At 39.7% G+C, this 14,518-nt stretch overlaps 1 protein-coding gene across 2 annotated transcripts in view; it reads left to right on the top strand.

The window, feature by feature from the left end:
• Positions 1-14,518, top strand: part of kdrl (kinase insert domain receptor like) — a 62,758-nt gene that overhangs the window by 29,546 nt on the left and 18,694 nt on the right. Inside the window, exons 12-24 of one of the 2 annotated variants that reach the window (XM_038303969.1) lie at positions 600-708; positions 1,677-1,967; positions 3,197-3,343; positions 3,561-3,689; positions 5,773-5,879; positions 6,137-6,266; positions 7,420-7,524; positions 8,779-8,892; positions 9,029-9,117; positions 9,215-9,368; positions 10,035-10,132; positions 11,064-11,186; positions 11,424-11,535. In XM_038303969.1, coding sequence (XP_038159897.1) covers positions 600-708; positions 1,677-1,967; positions 3,197-3,343; positions 3,561-3,689; positions 5,773-5,879; positions 6,137-6,266; positions 7,420-7,524; positions 8,779-8,892; positions 9,029-9,117; positions 9,215-9,368; positions 10,035-10,132; positions 11,064-11,186; positions 11,424-11,535 — 1,708 coding nt within the window. The remainder of the gene's footprint in view (positions 1-599; positions 709-1,676; positions 1,968-3,196; positions 3,344-3,560; positions 3,690-5,772; positions 5,880-6,136; positions 6,267-7,419; positions 7,525-8,778; positions 8,893-9,028; positions 9,118-9,214; positions 9,369-10,034; positions 10,133-11,063; positions 11,187-11,423; positions 11,536-14,518) is intronic. The other variant, XM_038303970.1, reaches the window with a different exon arrangement.

Raw genomic sequence — 14,518 nt, 5'->3', positions numbered from 1 at the left:
ATGGTTGGTAATTAAAATATCATTAATGGTTTATAAACAGATAAGGAAAAAATGGACATTTCATTCTTTGTGGAAATAAAAAGTTTTATTTATGGTGAGAATAAATCAGATGCAGACTGGTTTGATTATTGGGTCCACAGTAGAATAGTTGGTCGTACGGTTCTGGGTTGAAATCCAGTCTCTGAGAGTTGTTAGGCTAATTGATCTGTTAATTGGTGATTATTTGTCTTGTGATGGACTGGCAATCTGTTTCAGGGTGTACTAACTTCTCCCCCTATCACCGCAGGAGAGGCTAGGGGATTTTTCATGGTAACAGGTTGCACTGAATTTTATTTAGTATTGTTTTATCAGAAAGAGCGGAATAAAAATCCATGCTGCATTTTGTTTATTTCTATTGTAAAAAATCTCTCTTCTGTTTTTGTGGATGCAAAATATGAGTTGCTTTATCCCTTCAAATAAAACAATAAATAAGTTGGTTATTTTTGCTACATGATATGTACCTGGCAATGATTGAGAGCAATGGCAGTTTGCAGCTTTCCTGACAAGCTTTTTTGATAAGCTGTATTATTACTGATATCTGTCCAACTTATCTACCCTAGACTGTGAGCACCCTTGTAATTGGAGAGGCTCGTGTGTCTGGAAGATACCACTGTGAGGCTAGGAACAAGATGGGCATGGCCAGCCTGACTCTTCCTTTCTATGTGGATGGTAAGTGGAGCCCCTAATTGCAAGAACCTGGATTATTTCAAATGATCTACAATACATACTGTAACAAACTGCAAGAGTGGGAAAGGAATGCACAGATTGTGTTGTGCAATAAAGAGACCAGAGGGGGGCATTAATTGAAAACATCTTCCACTGTAGTTGAATGGTTTGAAGGCGGAAGAGAGGCTTGAGTGTCCTAAACCATATGGGGGGCTGTAATGGCACGCGTTTAAAAACAGCTATGAATAAGTACATTCCTGCTTCGCTGCCAGCAGGTCATTCCTCTCTCTCTCTGGGCCTGTGTGTGCATGAGAGACTTTACTTTTTATGTGCATCTGAGTGTTTCCAAATGTTCCCCAAAAGGTTGTCCGCTGAGACAGTTATGTAACAACAGCAGGGATGAGGTGTTTGAATAAAACAAAACACTTTTTTTTTAACTTGTGCAAATTATTTCTACTGAAAAGCAGATGGAAAGGAATTTAGAGAAGCCCTTTTAAAGTGAGGATGAAAATAATCTGGGATTATTCTCCCAGAAATATTCTAAGGAGCAGGCCAGCTCTCCACCACGGGTGAGAATGATGGAGAGTGATGGAACGCTACAAAAAAGAAATAAAATAAAAAAGGACAATTGTAATAACAGATGTCTTCTCTTGCAGAACAGCGCATGCTTTCCAGCAAAACGAATAAACAAGCACAGTCTGTTTCCCGTGGGGTCACATAGTCAGCCTTGCTCCAGTTGGAGCTCTGTTACCATGCTGTCAGCCAACGTGCTTCCAATTAATAGTGATTAAACAGGAAACAACTGCAAATTTGACATTCCTTCACTTCTGACAAGCAGTTTATGTGTTAAAAGACCATAGCTAGTGCATAATGTGGGCGTCTTTACTGTAAAACAGATGCCCTGCTGACATTTCAAAACATTTGTAACTGTGGAAGATTTATGAAGATGATGCACAATTTCTTCTGTTTAGATCACCAAGAGGAGGTCTCCATTCAACCTGGATCAGCCATAGAGGGAGAAGACGTCAACTTAACCTGTAGGGCCACTCGTTTCCTCTACACTGGCATACAGTGGCTGGACTCCAACAATGAAACAATCACCACCAATCTATCCAACCTCAAGATCAACCACTACTCCATTTCCTCATCCCTCAATCTGCACAGTGTGTCCCTAAACAGCACCTCTGGTTACCAGTGCCATGCATTCAGGAAACACAGTCCAAGACAGTCCAAAGTCAAGAAAGTTGCCTTAGTGGTGAAGGGTAAGGAAACAACAAGCTAACTTCATCACAGTCTGCTAAAATGGCCATAGAATATAAATAAATCAATTATTTAAAGGTATATTGGAGGATATTTTTTTCTGGTGGAGTCATCTAAATAAGTGGTCCTCCTAATTGTCAATCATTCTGGTGATATGTTTACGTAAGGCCGTCATGCTCGTCCCGTTAGCTATCTTTTTTGTGCATGTGCCCTTTCAGGTGTATATGTGTGGTGAGCTGCTGTTTCAGACAGTCATTGAAGCTCACCTTTCTCACCACGGTTCTTTGAAAAAGGCAGAGGGTTATAAGAGAAAAATGGGCTACGAAGTGTATGAGAAGAAAAGAAAGGCCTCAGAAGAGGCAGATATTTCGCTAAAATGCATGGAGAGCTCTCCTCGGAAAGCATTATAGGAATTGCTGTCACAGCGGCCCACTGTCACCATAGGCTGTCGCTACCTGACAGCAATGACTAATTACAAAGATGGCACAGGCTGCGTGAACTGGAGGAGGAGTTACATGAGCAAAGGGGAGCAAAAAATAGTGATCATCTGTCCAAACGGTCAGTTAACTGAGTTCACCATAAGGTCCCATATATAGTCCCCACTCTATATAGTGATTGAGGGATTTAGGGGTTAGGTTGGTTCAGGCACAGTATGGTTGTATGGTCGATGCAAACAGTAACTTTTACACAGAGCGTGCACGAGGAGAAATGGGTCCAGAGCAGGAGTGGGTACAGGATTGTGCAAACATAGGGTGGACTTTAAATTATTAATGGGCATAATTTTTATTAGCTAAAAATATTTAAAAATCCATAAATAAAATGTAATTTCTATAGTAAATAATTGTATACAAACAATTATTCATAAGGACGGCATAAATCCAATAAATGACAGTGAGTACATTACTGACCAATCATATTGAGAGCTCTGGTAGCTCCTCCTACAACCTCCAATGGATAAGGCTTATACATAAAAAAAGCTCAAGATGTTTTGCAGCAGGTGTCCATCAAATAATTAAACTTTAAAACACAAGGCCTTTTTTAAAATAGAATAAAAAGTTATGTAGAACAGACTCCACCTATAAATCAATTAGTTAATTTATTTTGAAATTTCCTAAACTATTGGCACGTTTAGGATATCAACGACAAAATTGTGGCAGTTAAATCTGTGTGTGTTTTAAACTTTGTGTTGACTTGCCAGCTCTGGTTCAGCCTTCTGCTTATTTTACTTCAGAGAGAAGACGGCCATGGCTCAGCCAGAATCTGACCAATCAGGACGTTAACAGCAGCAGCACGCTGGTCCTGCCTTGTTTTGCCTTTGGGGTTCCTCCTCCACTGATCCGGTGGTACAAAAATGGTGTCGAAGTGAAAGAGAGTCCAGGTATTCTTCAGGTCAACACCGCATGACATCATATACTAATATAGTATTTAATATAATTGCTAAAAGATCAGAGTGTGTAAAACATGCATGTTTTTTGTGGATGCAAACTCAGCTGCTGAAAGTATTTCTTCTTCTTTTACACAACCTATCCAGCGTATTGAGAGCCATGTTTTTTTGATTAAAATACCACAATCAACTCGGAACGTGTGTGTTGCAGGGGTCACGCTGGAACAAGACGGGTCTCTCATCATCGAAAGAATGAAGAAAGACGATGAGGGTCGGTATGAGTGTGTGGCCCAGAATACCGAGGGAATCACAAACACAAGCGCCCTGGTCACTGTGCTCGGTGAGTCCGTCTCTGCTGAATAAGGAGAAAAAAAAGAACATCAGCTCCACAGATCAGATCAAAAAGACTAATTAGTCCAAGCAGTGGGGCCGGAGCCTTTCTTGTCTCCACATCCAGGGGTATCAAAGAGGCCGTTATGGCCTCCTGTTTTCTTTTCATCACTGCAAATAGCTTTGGCCTGACTTTAGTGAGGAAAAATGGCCCCTGACGGAAAACTGGCAGCTGCCAGGAATGCCAAGTGAATTCCTTCATGGGGTTTATAATCATGGGTTTGGCTGGGGGCCTTTCTCTAAAGGACATAACCTGTGTCGATTGTTAAGAGCCTACAAATAACTTTTTTATTATAAAAAAAAAGTAATAATTTCAAATGCAACTTTCGTCATCATTACATTAGTCTTTTCCATTTTTCCCTGAACACGTGGAACGAAGCAGGGAGCTTGCTACAGGTATTTCTTATAATATACAATGAAAGGGTGTTGATAACGTGTCACATGGAAACAGATCAAATGCAACATATTCCATCCTAACCTCAAACATAATCACTTCAAATCAGAATAAGTAAACTGTATCAATTTGCACCTTGAGTGAAAAGTAAAGTTTTTACATTAGAAATATGACTTATATTGCAGCTTACGAAGATCCTCTGCGGGGTACAGTCCTTACCAATTTGAGGTATTTGGATTGAGACTTACATGGTAGGATAGGGGCTCCAGACTGCCTTGGCAAGTTTGGACAGCTTTCATCTTTTCAAAAGTCATCCAAGGCAGAAACGCACATGGATGATGCTCGTCAATTTGGGACTACATGCTTACAAAATAGAACTACAAAAACATAACAAGTGTCTGAAGCTCTCCCTTATAAAACCCAAAAAATATGAAGATGTTTTGCATGTCTCACACACAGTAGGTGTCCCAAAACAAGGTATTTTTTTCAAATTCCTGAGGTGGTCTGTGCTTATAAATTTTGTCATGCAAAGGATCGTATTGTACAGCTCCAATGCAGACCTGAACATCGGGAGGTCCCTATGCTAAATGAACTGTCGATAGAAATCATCTAGCTTCTTGTCCTAACTCCTTCCTTACTGCCAGTACTGTTTGAACAACACTTCCACTTTGGCTTAAGTGTCCTTAAGTATGTGATAAATTTGCATGCACCCAGTGAATAGGGTCCACGCTAACCCGTCCTCTGAAAATGAAAAGTGTATGACACAATTTTGGAAGGTATAGTACCTCTGGACCCCACAGACCTGGTAACTGAATCTGTCGATGATAGAGGTAATAGTTTCGTTCTCTGCAGATCAGGGGCTACAAAGCACTTAAGACACAGGCCTTGACTTAAATATACAACCAGAGCTTCAGTGGAATGGTTTAGGTGAAAGCATTGTCCTGCATTAGAATGGCCTAGTCAAAGTTTAGTTATAAATCCTGTGGAGAGTCTTTGACAAGATGATCATAGTTGTTCACAGGTGTTAATCATCCAGTTTGACTTAGCTTGAGCTAAGTAAGCAGAAGATCAAAGCTATTGAAGATAAGCGTTCCACTTTCCACTAACATACAACTTTGTGTTGGTCTCTGAAAAGATCCCAATTATATACGTCACATTTTCTGGTTGTATTGTTAACAAAATGCAGGAACGAGTATTTCTTCTGATGCACGGTAAGGGATTGAAATATTCTGGTCATTTTTTTTTTACTTTTTTTTTTTTCTTTTAAACCAAGATTTATAGTTGTCCTTGCTGTTTGAATGTTAGTCGGAAACTGGAAAATAAACTTTTAGTGATTACATGAATGGCTTAAAGAAAAATGTTAGGAAGAAACAACTCTGGAAGAAATGCGGTGTGTTTGTCCCACACAAAAATGCGATTCCATCGAAGGAATGTGGAGACATGAAAGCCCCCTTGACTTCAGGCTAAAACAGTGATTTCTATTTGTAAATTTTCAACAGACAGTTTAGGTTTTGAGGGTAAATTCTCCATAAATGTTCTGTCAACAAACCACGGCAACAAACGAGTTCAAGAACAAAAAGCATGCGCCGATTTTACGCTAAAGCATTCCGGCAGCTGACAACAGCTCTTCTCTTTCTAGGAGATGAAAGCAAGTCAAACATTGAGGTCATAATTTTGGTGTCCACTGGAGCTGCTGCCACGTTCCTCTGGATTATGCTCATCCTCTTCATCCGAAAGCTTAGGAAGGTAAGATCTGAGCTACTTGATTTCTGTAAAACTGGGCGCTACTTCTTAGTGTCAACAAGTTTGGCTCAAAGACAGACTAACTCATGCCTGTTGGGAAATACGTTTACTGTGAATGATAAATTATTCAGGCTTTCTATGTAAGGCTCAGCTGAGTAATGTAGAAAGCATCAATCTCAGCATTTTTCAATCACTCAAAATGAAACCTAGGATGTGAAAGTTAACTAAAGGTCTAATATAAACTTCTGTTGCTCCTTTAGCAGCCAGCGCACTATAAGATGGGACCATCTATCATCATAGATCCTGACGAGTACCCCATCGATGAGCAGAACGAACTCCTTCAGTATGACAGCAGCAAATGGGAGTTTCCCCGTGACCGCCTGTGTCTTGGTGAGCTGCACTTAATGATTGCAAAACCTTAGTTGCATATATGAACTGCCATATGTTTTGTTTTTGTTTTTTTGGAATTAGGTAATTATAGGCAGAAAATTCCATATCTTAAAAAATGGACCTAGGAGAGCCTTCTAATCACACAAAAAATGTATTGCTCACCCTTTTATTTTTTTTGTAGTGTAACTGATACATTAAGCATTTACAGTCATGCATTTATCATATTTTCCAAACTAAAACAATATGGAATACATACATTGTTAAACAATTGACTCTGGAAATAAAAAGGGACTCACAGTCAGCCATCTAAGATAAGATGATCCACTTAAAATTACTTGTTTATTATATGCTAAGAATTTTAGATCGTTTATTACTTTCTTACGCTTCTAAACAAAATACCTATACAGTCGTAGCAGCATACTATAGTGCTTTTCCTCTTATCCCATGCATGTGCACAACACTGGTTACATGTCAACTGATTGTCGGAGAGTCAAAATTGTGCAAAAAGAGTGTAACTTGCTTAAATAAATACGAGTTAGGATAATTACTTCCTAAATCCTGCATTCGTCTACTAGAAGACTAAAGCCAAAGAGTGATTTTATTTCCCAGTTCTGCAGTGAGCCAGTTATCCAAACCAACAAATAAGCACTTCATGAGTGAAGAGTTACTAGAGCTAATACTGACAGAACCTGCATGGGCTCAGCTGAAGAAATCTGATAAGTCTGCTGGAGTTAAGAAGAACGTTAGAAAATGAAGGGCTAAAACTGAATAAAAGGCTGCATTTACAGCAGCACTTAATAAATCCAGTTAAGTACTCAAGCCAGTTTGTTTTTTTATTTATTCTAACTTCTAAGATTTGTTTAAAATGATCTGCCAAGGAGATAAATGATGAAGGGTTAAAAGCTAATTGTAAAAGTTGTTCATTAAGATGCATAGCAGTGGTGTCTCATCTCTCTGCAGCTGTGGAGTCATTTCAAGCTGACCTACAGTGTCACCCCAGCTCAAGTGCACAATAAATTAAAGTCTAAACACCAGAATACAACAACCTTAGTTGGTTTTCTACACCCGTTCTTTCTATGTTTACCAAAGTATCCCCATGGAATCCGAGTTAGCTCATTTTATTTAACATGTTTGATGATTTTTTTTTTTTTAGGTAAAACTCTTGGCCATGGAGCTTTTGGAAAAGTGGTGGAGGCCTCTGCTTTTGGGATTGACAAGCTCTCAACCTGCAAGACTGTTGCAGTAAAAATGCTGAAAGGTAGGAGGGACATTAAAACACCTTAGAAACAATTAGCAGTAAACTTAAATGACCAATGACCAGGGTTGTGTTTGGAGCGCAACTGATGTATCGCTGTTGCAAGGAGTTGTGCTTCCTGTGCACACAAAGCACACGTGCAACTGATATTTATGTGGTTTTATGGTTCAAAGGAAAAGAATTAGACATGTGTTTGTTACAAAGGGCTGTAGAGGTAAAGGCTAAAGACCTCTAACCCTGCAACTAATGAAGAGATTGAGTAAGCTTTCACCAGACCACTTGTGCTGAAGTTTTCTCATCTGCAGGTGAGGAAAAGTTCAAAAGTACATGAAATGTAAGCAGAAATATTCATGTATTTCTTTATATTATAGTTTTAGAAATAATGTTTTTTACTGCAGTTCCTAGCAGTGGGAACAGTCGGTTATTATAACTGCCTCAAAGTGAAAAGACAAACAAAAAACAAGCAAATAAATTGACTTTCCTCATACCTTTCGTTCATATTTGGTGTTCTTTTTTTCTCTTTTGTTAAAATGTAAGAATTAACCTGCAGACCTGGAAGAGAATACAATTTGTTTATATTTCAGCAAACATCAATAACAAGGCTTTCAGCTAACCCTTATCACTGCTGGTCTTATCTTTGTGAATCACGCCTTGGCATAAATCACAGACTCTGAGAAGAAGAGTGGTCGCAGGTCAGGTTTAATGGAAAGCAGCAGCTCTATGACTTCAGACTCAACGGCTGCTTTTGTCTCATAAATCTGATCTCGGTTAAAGCAACAACCTGAAAGTCTTGATTTGTATTTGTCAAAATGATGTTTTTTTTTTTTTTTTTTTTTTAAAACAATGACGATCAAATAATAAATCTGAGCACACATTGCTTATCCTATTCTTTTCTGGGTTTAATTTTTATTTTAGATCAGGATCCATCAATAAATACATTTTCTTTCATTTAATTCTCTGATTGCTCTCATGTTGTGAAACATTAGAAGAGAACTCTTTTTGCTGTGCTGTTGGTTTAAAACAGAGGGATCATTCAAATCACTAATAATAGGTGTCCCAGTAAATGTGTTGCTGGAAATCTACTCAAAACTAATACTCTTTCGTTTCAGAATTTCCTCCTCGGTAAAACACATTTTTTTTTAATTTTCTTAACTTTAAAAGAAACGTATTAAATAAAAGAGTTACTGGTTAACTCAGCCTCCGTGGAAACTAGTTTTAAAATGAGGATATTTTTAAAAAAGTGATCTGTTTTTGCAGGTGGTGCTACATCAAATGAGCGTAAAGCTCTGATGTCGGAGTTAAAGATCCTGATCCACATTGGGAATCACCTTAATGTTGTCAACCTACTGGGAGCCTGCACTAAACCTGGAGGTGAGCTTGAGTTGGGCAACATGTTTAAAAAGGAGCAGATTTATAACAAAATCACATTAAGGTTGACAATAGAAGGGTCTCTGAAGGTTGGGAGTTGAGCTTTTCATAATCACGACAACTACATTATCTTAAACAGGACCTTTGATGATGATTGTGGAATTCTGCAAATATGGCAACTTGTCCAACTATTTGAGGAGCAAGAGAGACGACTTTCTTGTTTACAAGGTGAGCGCTTTATAAGTGTGACTGTGTTGGAAAAAAGTCTCCAAGCATGACAGGAGCAGCGATTCAGCCTCTTGTTAATGTTGATGTCCTCTGTCAGAGCCAGGATGGTAAGGTGGTGTCTGCAGGGTTGGGCTGCGAGCTGAGTGAGCTGATGAAGCGGCGCCTGGAGAGCGTGGCCAGCACCGGAAGCTCTGCAAGTTCTGGCTTTAATGAAGAGAAGAGCTACTGCGACTCGGAGGAAGAGGAAGAAGGTAAAAGGCCCAGCCCGTCTTCCTTCCCTTCAGCCCCCGTCTTCCCTCTCCCACCCTCCTCCTCAGGAACGAAATCTCCCAGCAGATTGTTTTTAGGCCTGATGGGACGTTTCCTCCTCGTGTCCGGCAGTACAATCGTTGCAGCAGGAGCCGCTGTCACCCCACTGTGTCTGGGGAGGCATTTGTTTGTTTCCTGTCCTGACCGGAGTTGAGCTCTGCTCTCTGGCGCTCAGCTCAGCATGTCAGGCTTTTTTATATCCCAAGTGTTATTTCAGATTTGATTAGCTGTTTACTCAGGTGGAGCAAAGGAAGGACTCCTGAGAAGCTACTCAACAAACGAGGCTCATTACCACACGCTTCACCTGACATCCTTGTGAAAACACAGAAAGAAGCAGTTTTGATCTCTCACTCTTAACGGATGTTTTAAAGTCAGAATGTGTAGGCGGAAACAGGACATCACGTTAGGTTGACTCGTCTTTACATTTGCAGGCTGCTCTCATGGGAACCCCTTAGGTTTTATCATATCTTATTTATCTGACAGGTGAACGAAGCTGTCCTCACAGATGGCTTTGAAAAATGAGAAGATTAGATAAGATGTGTTTCTTTAAATTGATGAAAAATTCCGCTCAGAGAGAAAAAATAACTTTTTGTGCTTTTATTTTACAGAACCTGAAGATTTATACAAGAGAGTTCTGACCCTGGAGGATCTTATCTGCTACAGTTTTCAAGTTGCAAAAGGCATGGAGTTCTTGGCTTCACGCAAGGTATTCCCTTCTGCAAAGAGACAATTCTGTAGTTAAAGCCACAGGCAACATCTTTTATATCTCAGGTGCAAATATAACATGGCTAATGTGACAAACCAACACATTTTGGAGCATGATTATGATCTGGAATAATATTTTTTAAACTGTGCATAGATTTTACCCTGTCACTCTTTACCAAAAACAAAATCAAAACAGAATATTGCGCAACACCCTGAGAGTACAATGTTCCCACACTGACAAGTGATAGTGGCATCATCATGCTGTGGGAATGCTGTTTTTTTAAGAGAGTAGATCTCAAACCAGTTGCAAAACTTTAGTAAGAATGAAAAATTGCTGTCCACCAATGGCTTCCTTACATCTGACCGATCCTGAGCTATTTTGAAAAGCATGTAGGGACATACTCAAGTAGACCTGCTGTAGTAATTTGATAAAATGTACTTGAACAAAGTAAAGACTGAGGGTGAAATGGAAATGCATGCATCACTCTAGGTTATGACTGGATCACTCTTTTAAGGGGTGTATAGAAATCTGCCGCTTACATAAAATCCTTATAAATGTGATGAAAGTCATTGAAAGCAACCTCAGCGAGAGCATGTCACCTCTGTTTTAATCCGCTTTTAGTTGTGTTTGTAAGATAATATCTCCCCTGTGGTTTGTAAAGGATGTCAGCTTTGATCCAATAGTTAGATCCCATTCATAGTTTTGAGGGGGAGCGGATGAGACTGATTAGAGAATAGAGCTATTGTTGTAAAAAATACCTTAAGCAAAAGAAAGAAAAAAAAAAATTCCTGTCTTACCCTTACTGATCTCTTGACCACATGTTTCTCCTGCTCCATTGTTTGCATGCCAGTTTGGAGAGGGGCAACATGCTTGTTTTTTTAATAGAAATGTTTCTGTGCATCTGAGTGAATGTTTTCCCGTCTTCCATCAGTGCATTCATCGGGATCTGGCTGCTCGGAATATCTTACTGTCCGAGAACAATGTGGTGAAGATTTGTGACTTTGGGCTCGCCAGAGACATTTATAAGGACCCGGATTATGTGCGCAAAGGAGACGTAAGTTTCTCAACTCCTCTTGATGTAATTACTCAGTTATTTACATTGCTGTTTGATATTTAAAGCTTCAGAGTAGGCCACAGGAGAGCTGACGGATAAAATAAAGTTTATCTTTTTAATCAATTTCAGCATAAAAAACCTTTTTACTTTACTGTTAAAAATCGCTGTGTGGTTTGAGGATTGATAAAGGAGATGTAAAAATTGTAGAAAGCATTGAATGGTGTGGATCATTCACAGGCCAGACTGCCTTTAAAGTGGATGGCTCCTGAAGCCATATTCGATAAGATCTACACGACAATGAGCGACGTCTGGTCCTTTGGTGTCCTGATGTGGGAGATCTTCTCTCTAGGTGAGTATCACCAACCCGCACCAAGCTCTAAATTATGTTAGTTAATCTACCTTTTGGAAACCTGAGTTCAGTGTCATTAGCCCTGCCAAGGCATGATTACTTCCTGACTGTTATAACTTTTCGGACAAAATGATATCGGCTAAAAATGTCATGACTCAGAACAGTGGGTATTCAAGGCAACAAAAGCATTTATTAAAATACTGGTGGACTGTGGATCTGCAGTAGCAGCAGCTAGGGCGTCCGAGGCAGGAACAGGTTTATATGTTCAGTTCATGCGTAAAAAAACAAGGTAGGAACCATCCGGTGGGCTGCCAACAAGTGTGCGGCGGGTGCTGCCTGGAGTGTCCTAGATTCTGCAGCCCCAGAGAACAAGCAGGAGTCTGAACACAGGTCAAGCAAACCATTAAGAGGAGAACAGACAGGTTTAGTGGTTGAGAGGCAGAACAGGTCAGGATCAGGAAATCAGAAACGCCAAGGAACTCTAAAAACACTCTGACCAGTGGGTAGAGAGAACAAGAATAATCTGGCCCTGATGACTTGATGCAAGCATGTAAAATAGAGGCAGGAGCAGGTGGATGAGATGAGCAGTGATTAGAAACCGTGCAGAGTTAGGCAGGTGAATGGAATGAGTAATTAAGCCAGTCATCAGTGCCAAGATCATGAAAAAAATATCTTAAAAAGCAACAAATCCTGCCTTGATCCCAGTTAGCTGAAGAACGGAGGAGAAATAAAGTGTTAAATCAAGTTTTAAGTCAACTTCTGCTAAGGGACAAGTGCAATATGACGTGGCTGAAAAAAAACATTTAGGTATCTTAAATATCTGATACAATATGTGAGTTACTGTTGTACTGGAAAATTGAATAAATTCTGTTGGGAAATAAAATATAAATGAGAGTTTTTCCGTTTCTTTCTGAATTTTGAAACACAAAATTATTTTTTTTAAGGACTAATTCAAACAGCCTTTGCAAAGGCACAGAGTAATAACTGTCTTCTACAAGACAAACAGTCTGGAACTACATAGTCAGTCTTAGAAAACTTTTTTCTATTTTTTTCCCTGCCGTTCTACAAAACATTAGCACTTGTGTTAGCTCGTCAACATGAGGCCAGGCATGGGACATTAAATCTACCTCTTCTGTATATGTTATCTGTTTCATGCCAGCTGGCAGAGTAAACCCACAGCAACCGACGTAAAAGTGCATCCCTACTGTGCAAACACTGCGGCCTTTGAGGCAGCGGTTGGATGTCGCTGTAGGACTCCACTGTGCCTCTCAGATCCCAACACATTGCTACGCCACGAGTTTACATGAAATACTGCATGGTTAAGAGTCACAACGAGAACATAAGAGGACAAAAGCAATGCTTTCGTCACCTACTACTGTTAAACTGTAGGAGAAAGGACACACAGTGACACTTTTACAGCTGGGTGCTGTACGCTGGGCCCTAAAAGCATAAATCAAGAAACAAAGAGTAAAAGCAAAGCATCATAAAAGAAGGGGTTTCTGAAAGATATTGTTACCTGTGGTAGAGAAAAAATATAAAAACAACATTTATTGGAATCTATTAAATTATATGGAGAAAAACTCCCATTGTCAGAATAAAATATTTTGTAACCCATCATTAGAAACACAGTTATTGCCAGCCTTGCTGTTCCTCTTTTACCAAAGATACAGTAATTCCTAAATTATATTTCAAAGTATGACTTTTTCTTGACCCAAATTCTCTCAAGATGGTTCAGAGCTACAGGTTTGTTCTAATGGTCTTATCTTTTTCACCTCTAGGTGCCTAGATTTAATATTTTAAATTTACTGTTTTTGCCATCCCATTTTTTTCATGCATCAAAATAAGGTTTCCAGGGCCTGCAGAAGAACCCCATAGCACCACAGAGCCCTACATACAGGTGCTGGTCATAAAATTAGAATATCATGAAAAAGTAGATTGATTTCAGTAATTCCATTTAAAAAGTGAAACTTGTATATTATATTCATACATTACATACAAACTCATATATTTCAGATGTTTATTTTGTTTAATTTTGATGATTACAAATGACAACAAATGAAAATCTCAAATTCATCATATCAGAAAATTAGAATATTACTGAAGACCAATAAAAACAAAGGATTTATAGAAATGTTGGCCAACTGAAAAGTATGAACATGAAAAGTATGAGCATGTACAGCACTCAGTATTTAGTTGGGCCTCCTTTGGCCTGTATTACTGCAGCAATGCGGCGTGGCATGGAGTCGATCAGTCTGTGGCACTGCTCAGGTGTTATGATAGCCCAGGTTGCTCTAATAGTGGCTTTTAGCTCTTCTGAATTGTTGGGTCTGGTGTATTGCATCTTCTTCTTCACAATACCCCATAGATTTTCTATGGGGTTAAGGTCAGGAGAGTTTGCTGGCCAATTAAGAACAGGGATACCATGGTCCTTCAACCAGGTACTGGTAGCTTTGGCACTGTGTGCAGGTGCCAAGTCCTGTTGGAAAATGAAATCTGCATCTCCAAAAAGTTGGTCAGCTGCAGGAAGCATGAAGTGCTCTAAAACTTCCTGGTATGTGGCTGCGTTGACCCTGGACCTCAGAAAACACAATGGACCAACACCAGCAGATGACATGGCACCCCAAACCATCACTGACTGTGGAAACTTTACACTGGACTTCAAGCAACGTGGATGAAGTGCCTCTCTTCTTTTCCTCCAGACTCTGGGACCTTGATTTCCAAAGGAAATGCAAAATTTACTTTCATCAGAGAACATGACTTTGGACCACTCACCAGCAGTCCAGTCCTGTTTCTCTTTAGACGCTTCTGACGCTGTCTGTGGTTCAAGAGTGGCTTGACACAAGGAATGCGACAGCAGAAACCCATGTCTTTCATACGTCTGTGTGTGGTGGTTCTTGAAGCACTCACTCCAGCTGCAGTCCACTCTTTGTGAATCTCCCCCACATTTTTGAAGGGGTTTTGTTTCACAATCCTCTCCAGGGTG

The sequence above is a fragment of the Cyprinodon tularosa genome, unplaced genomic scaffold (assembly GCF_016077235.1).
Source record: "Cyprinodon tularosa strain WSP-4 unplaced genomic scaffold, ASM1607723v1 ctg522, whole genome shotgun sequence".
NCBI classification, from domain to species: Eukaryota; Metazoa; Chordata; class Actinopteri; order Cyprinodontiformes; family Cyprinodontidae; genus Cyprinodon; species Cyprinodon tularosa.
This window is presented reverse-complemented; position numbering and strand designations above follow the sequence as displayed.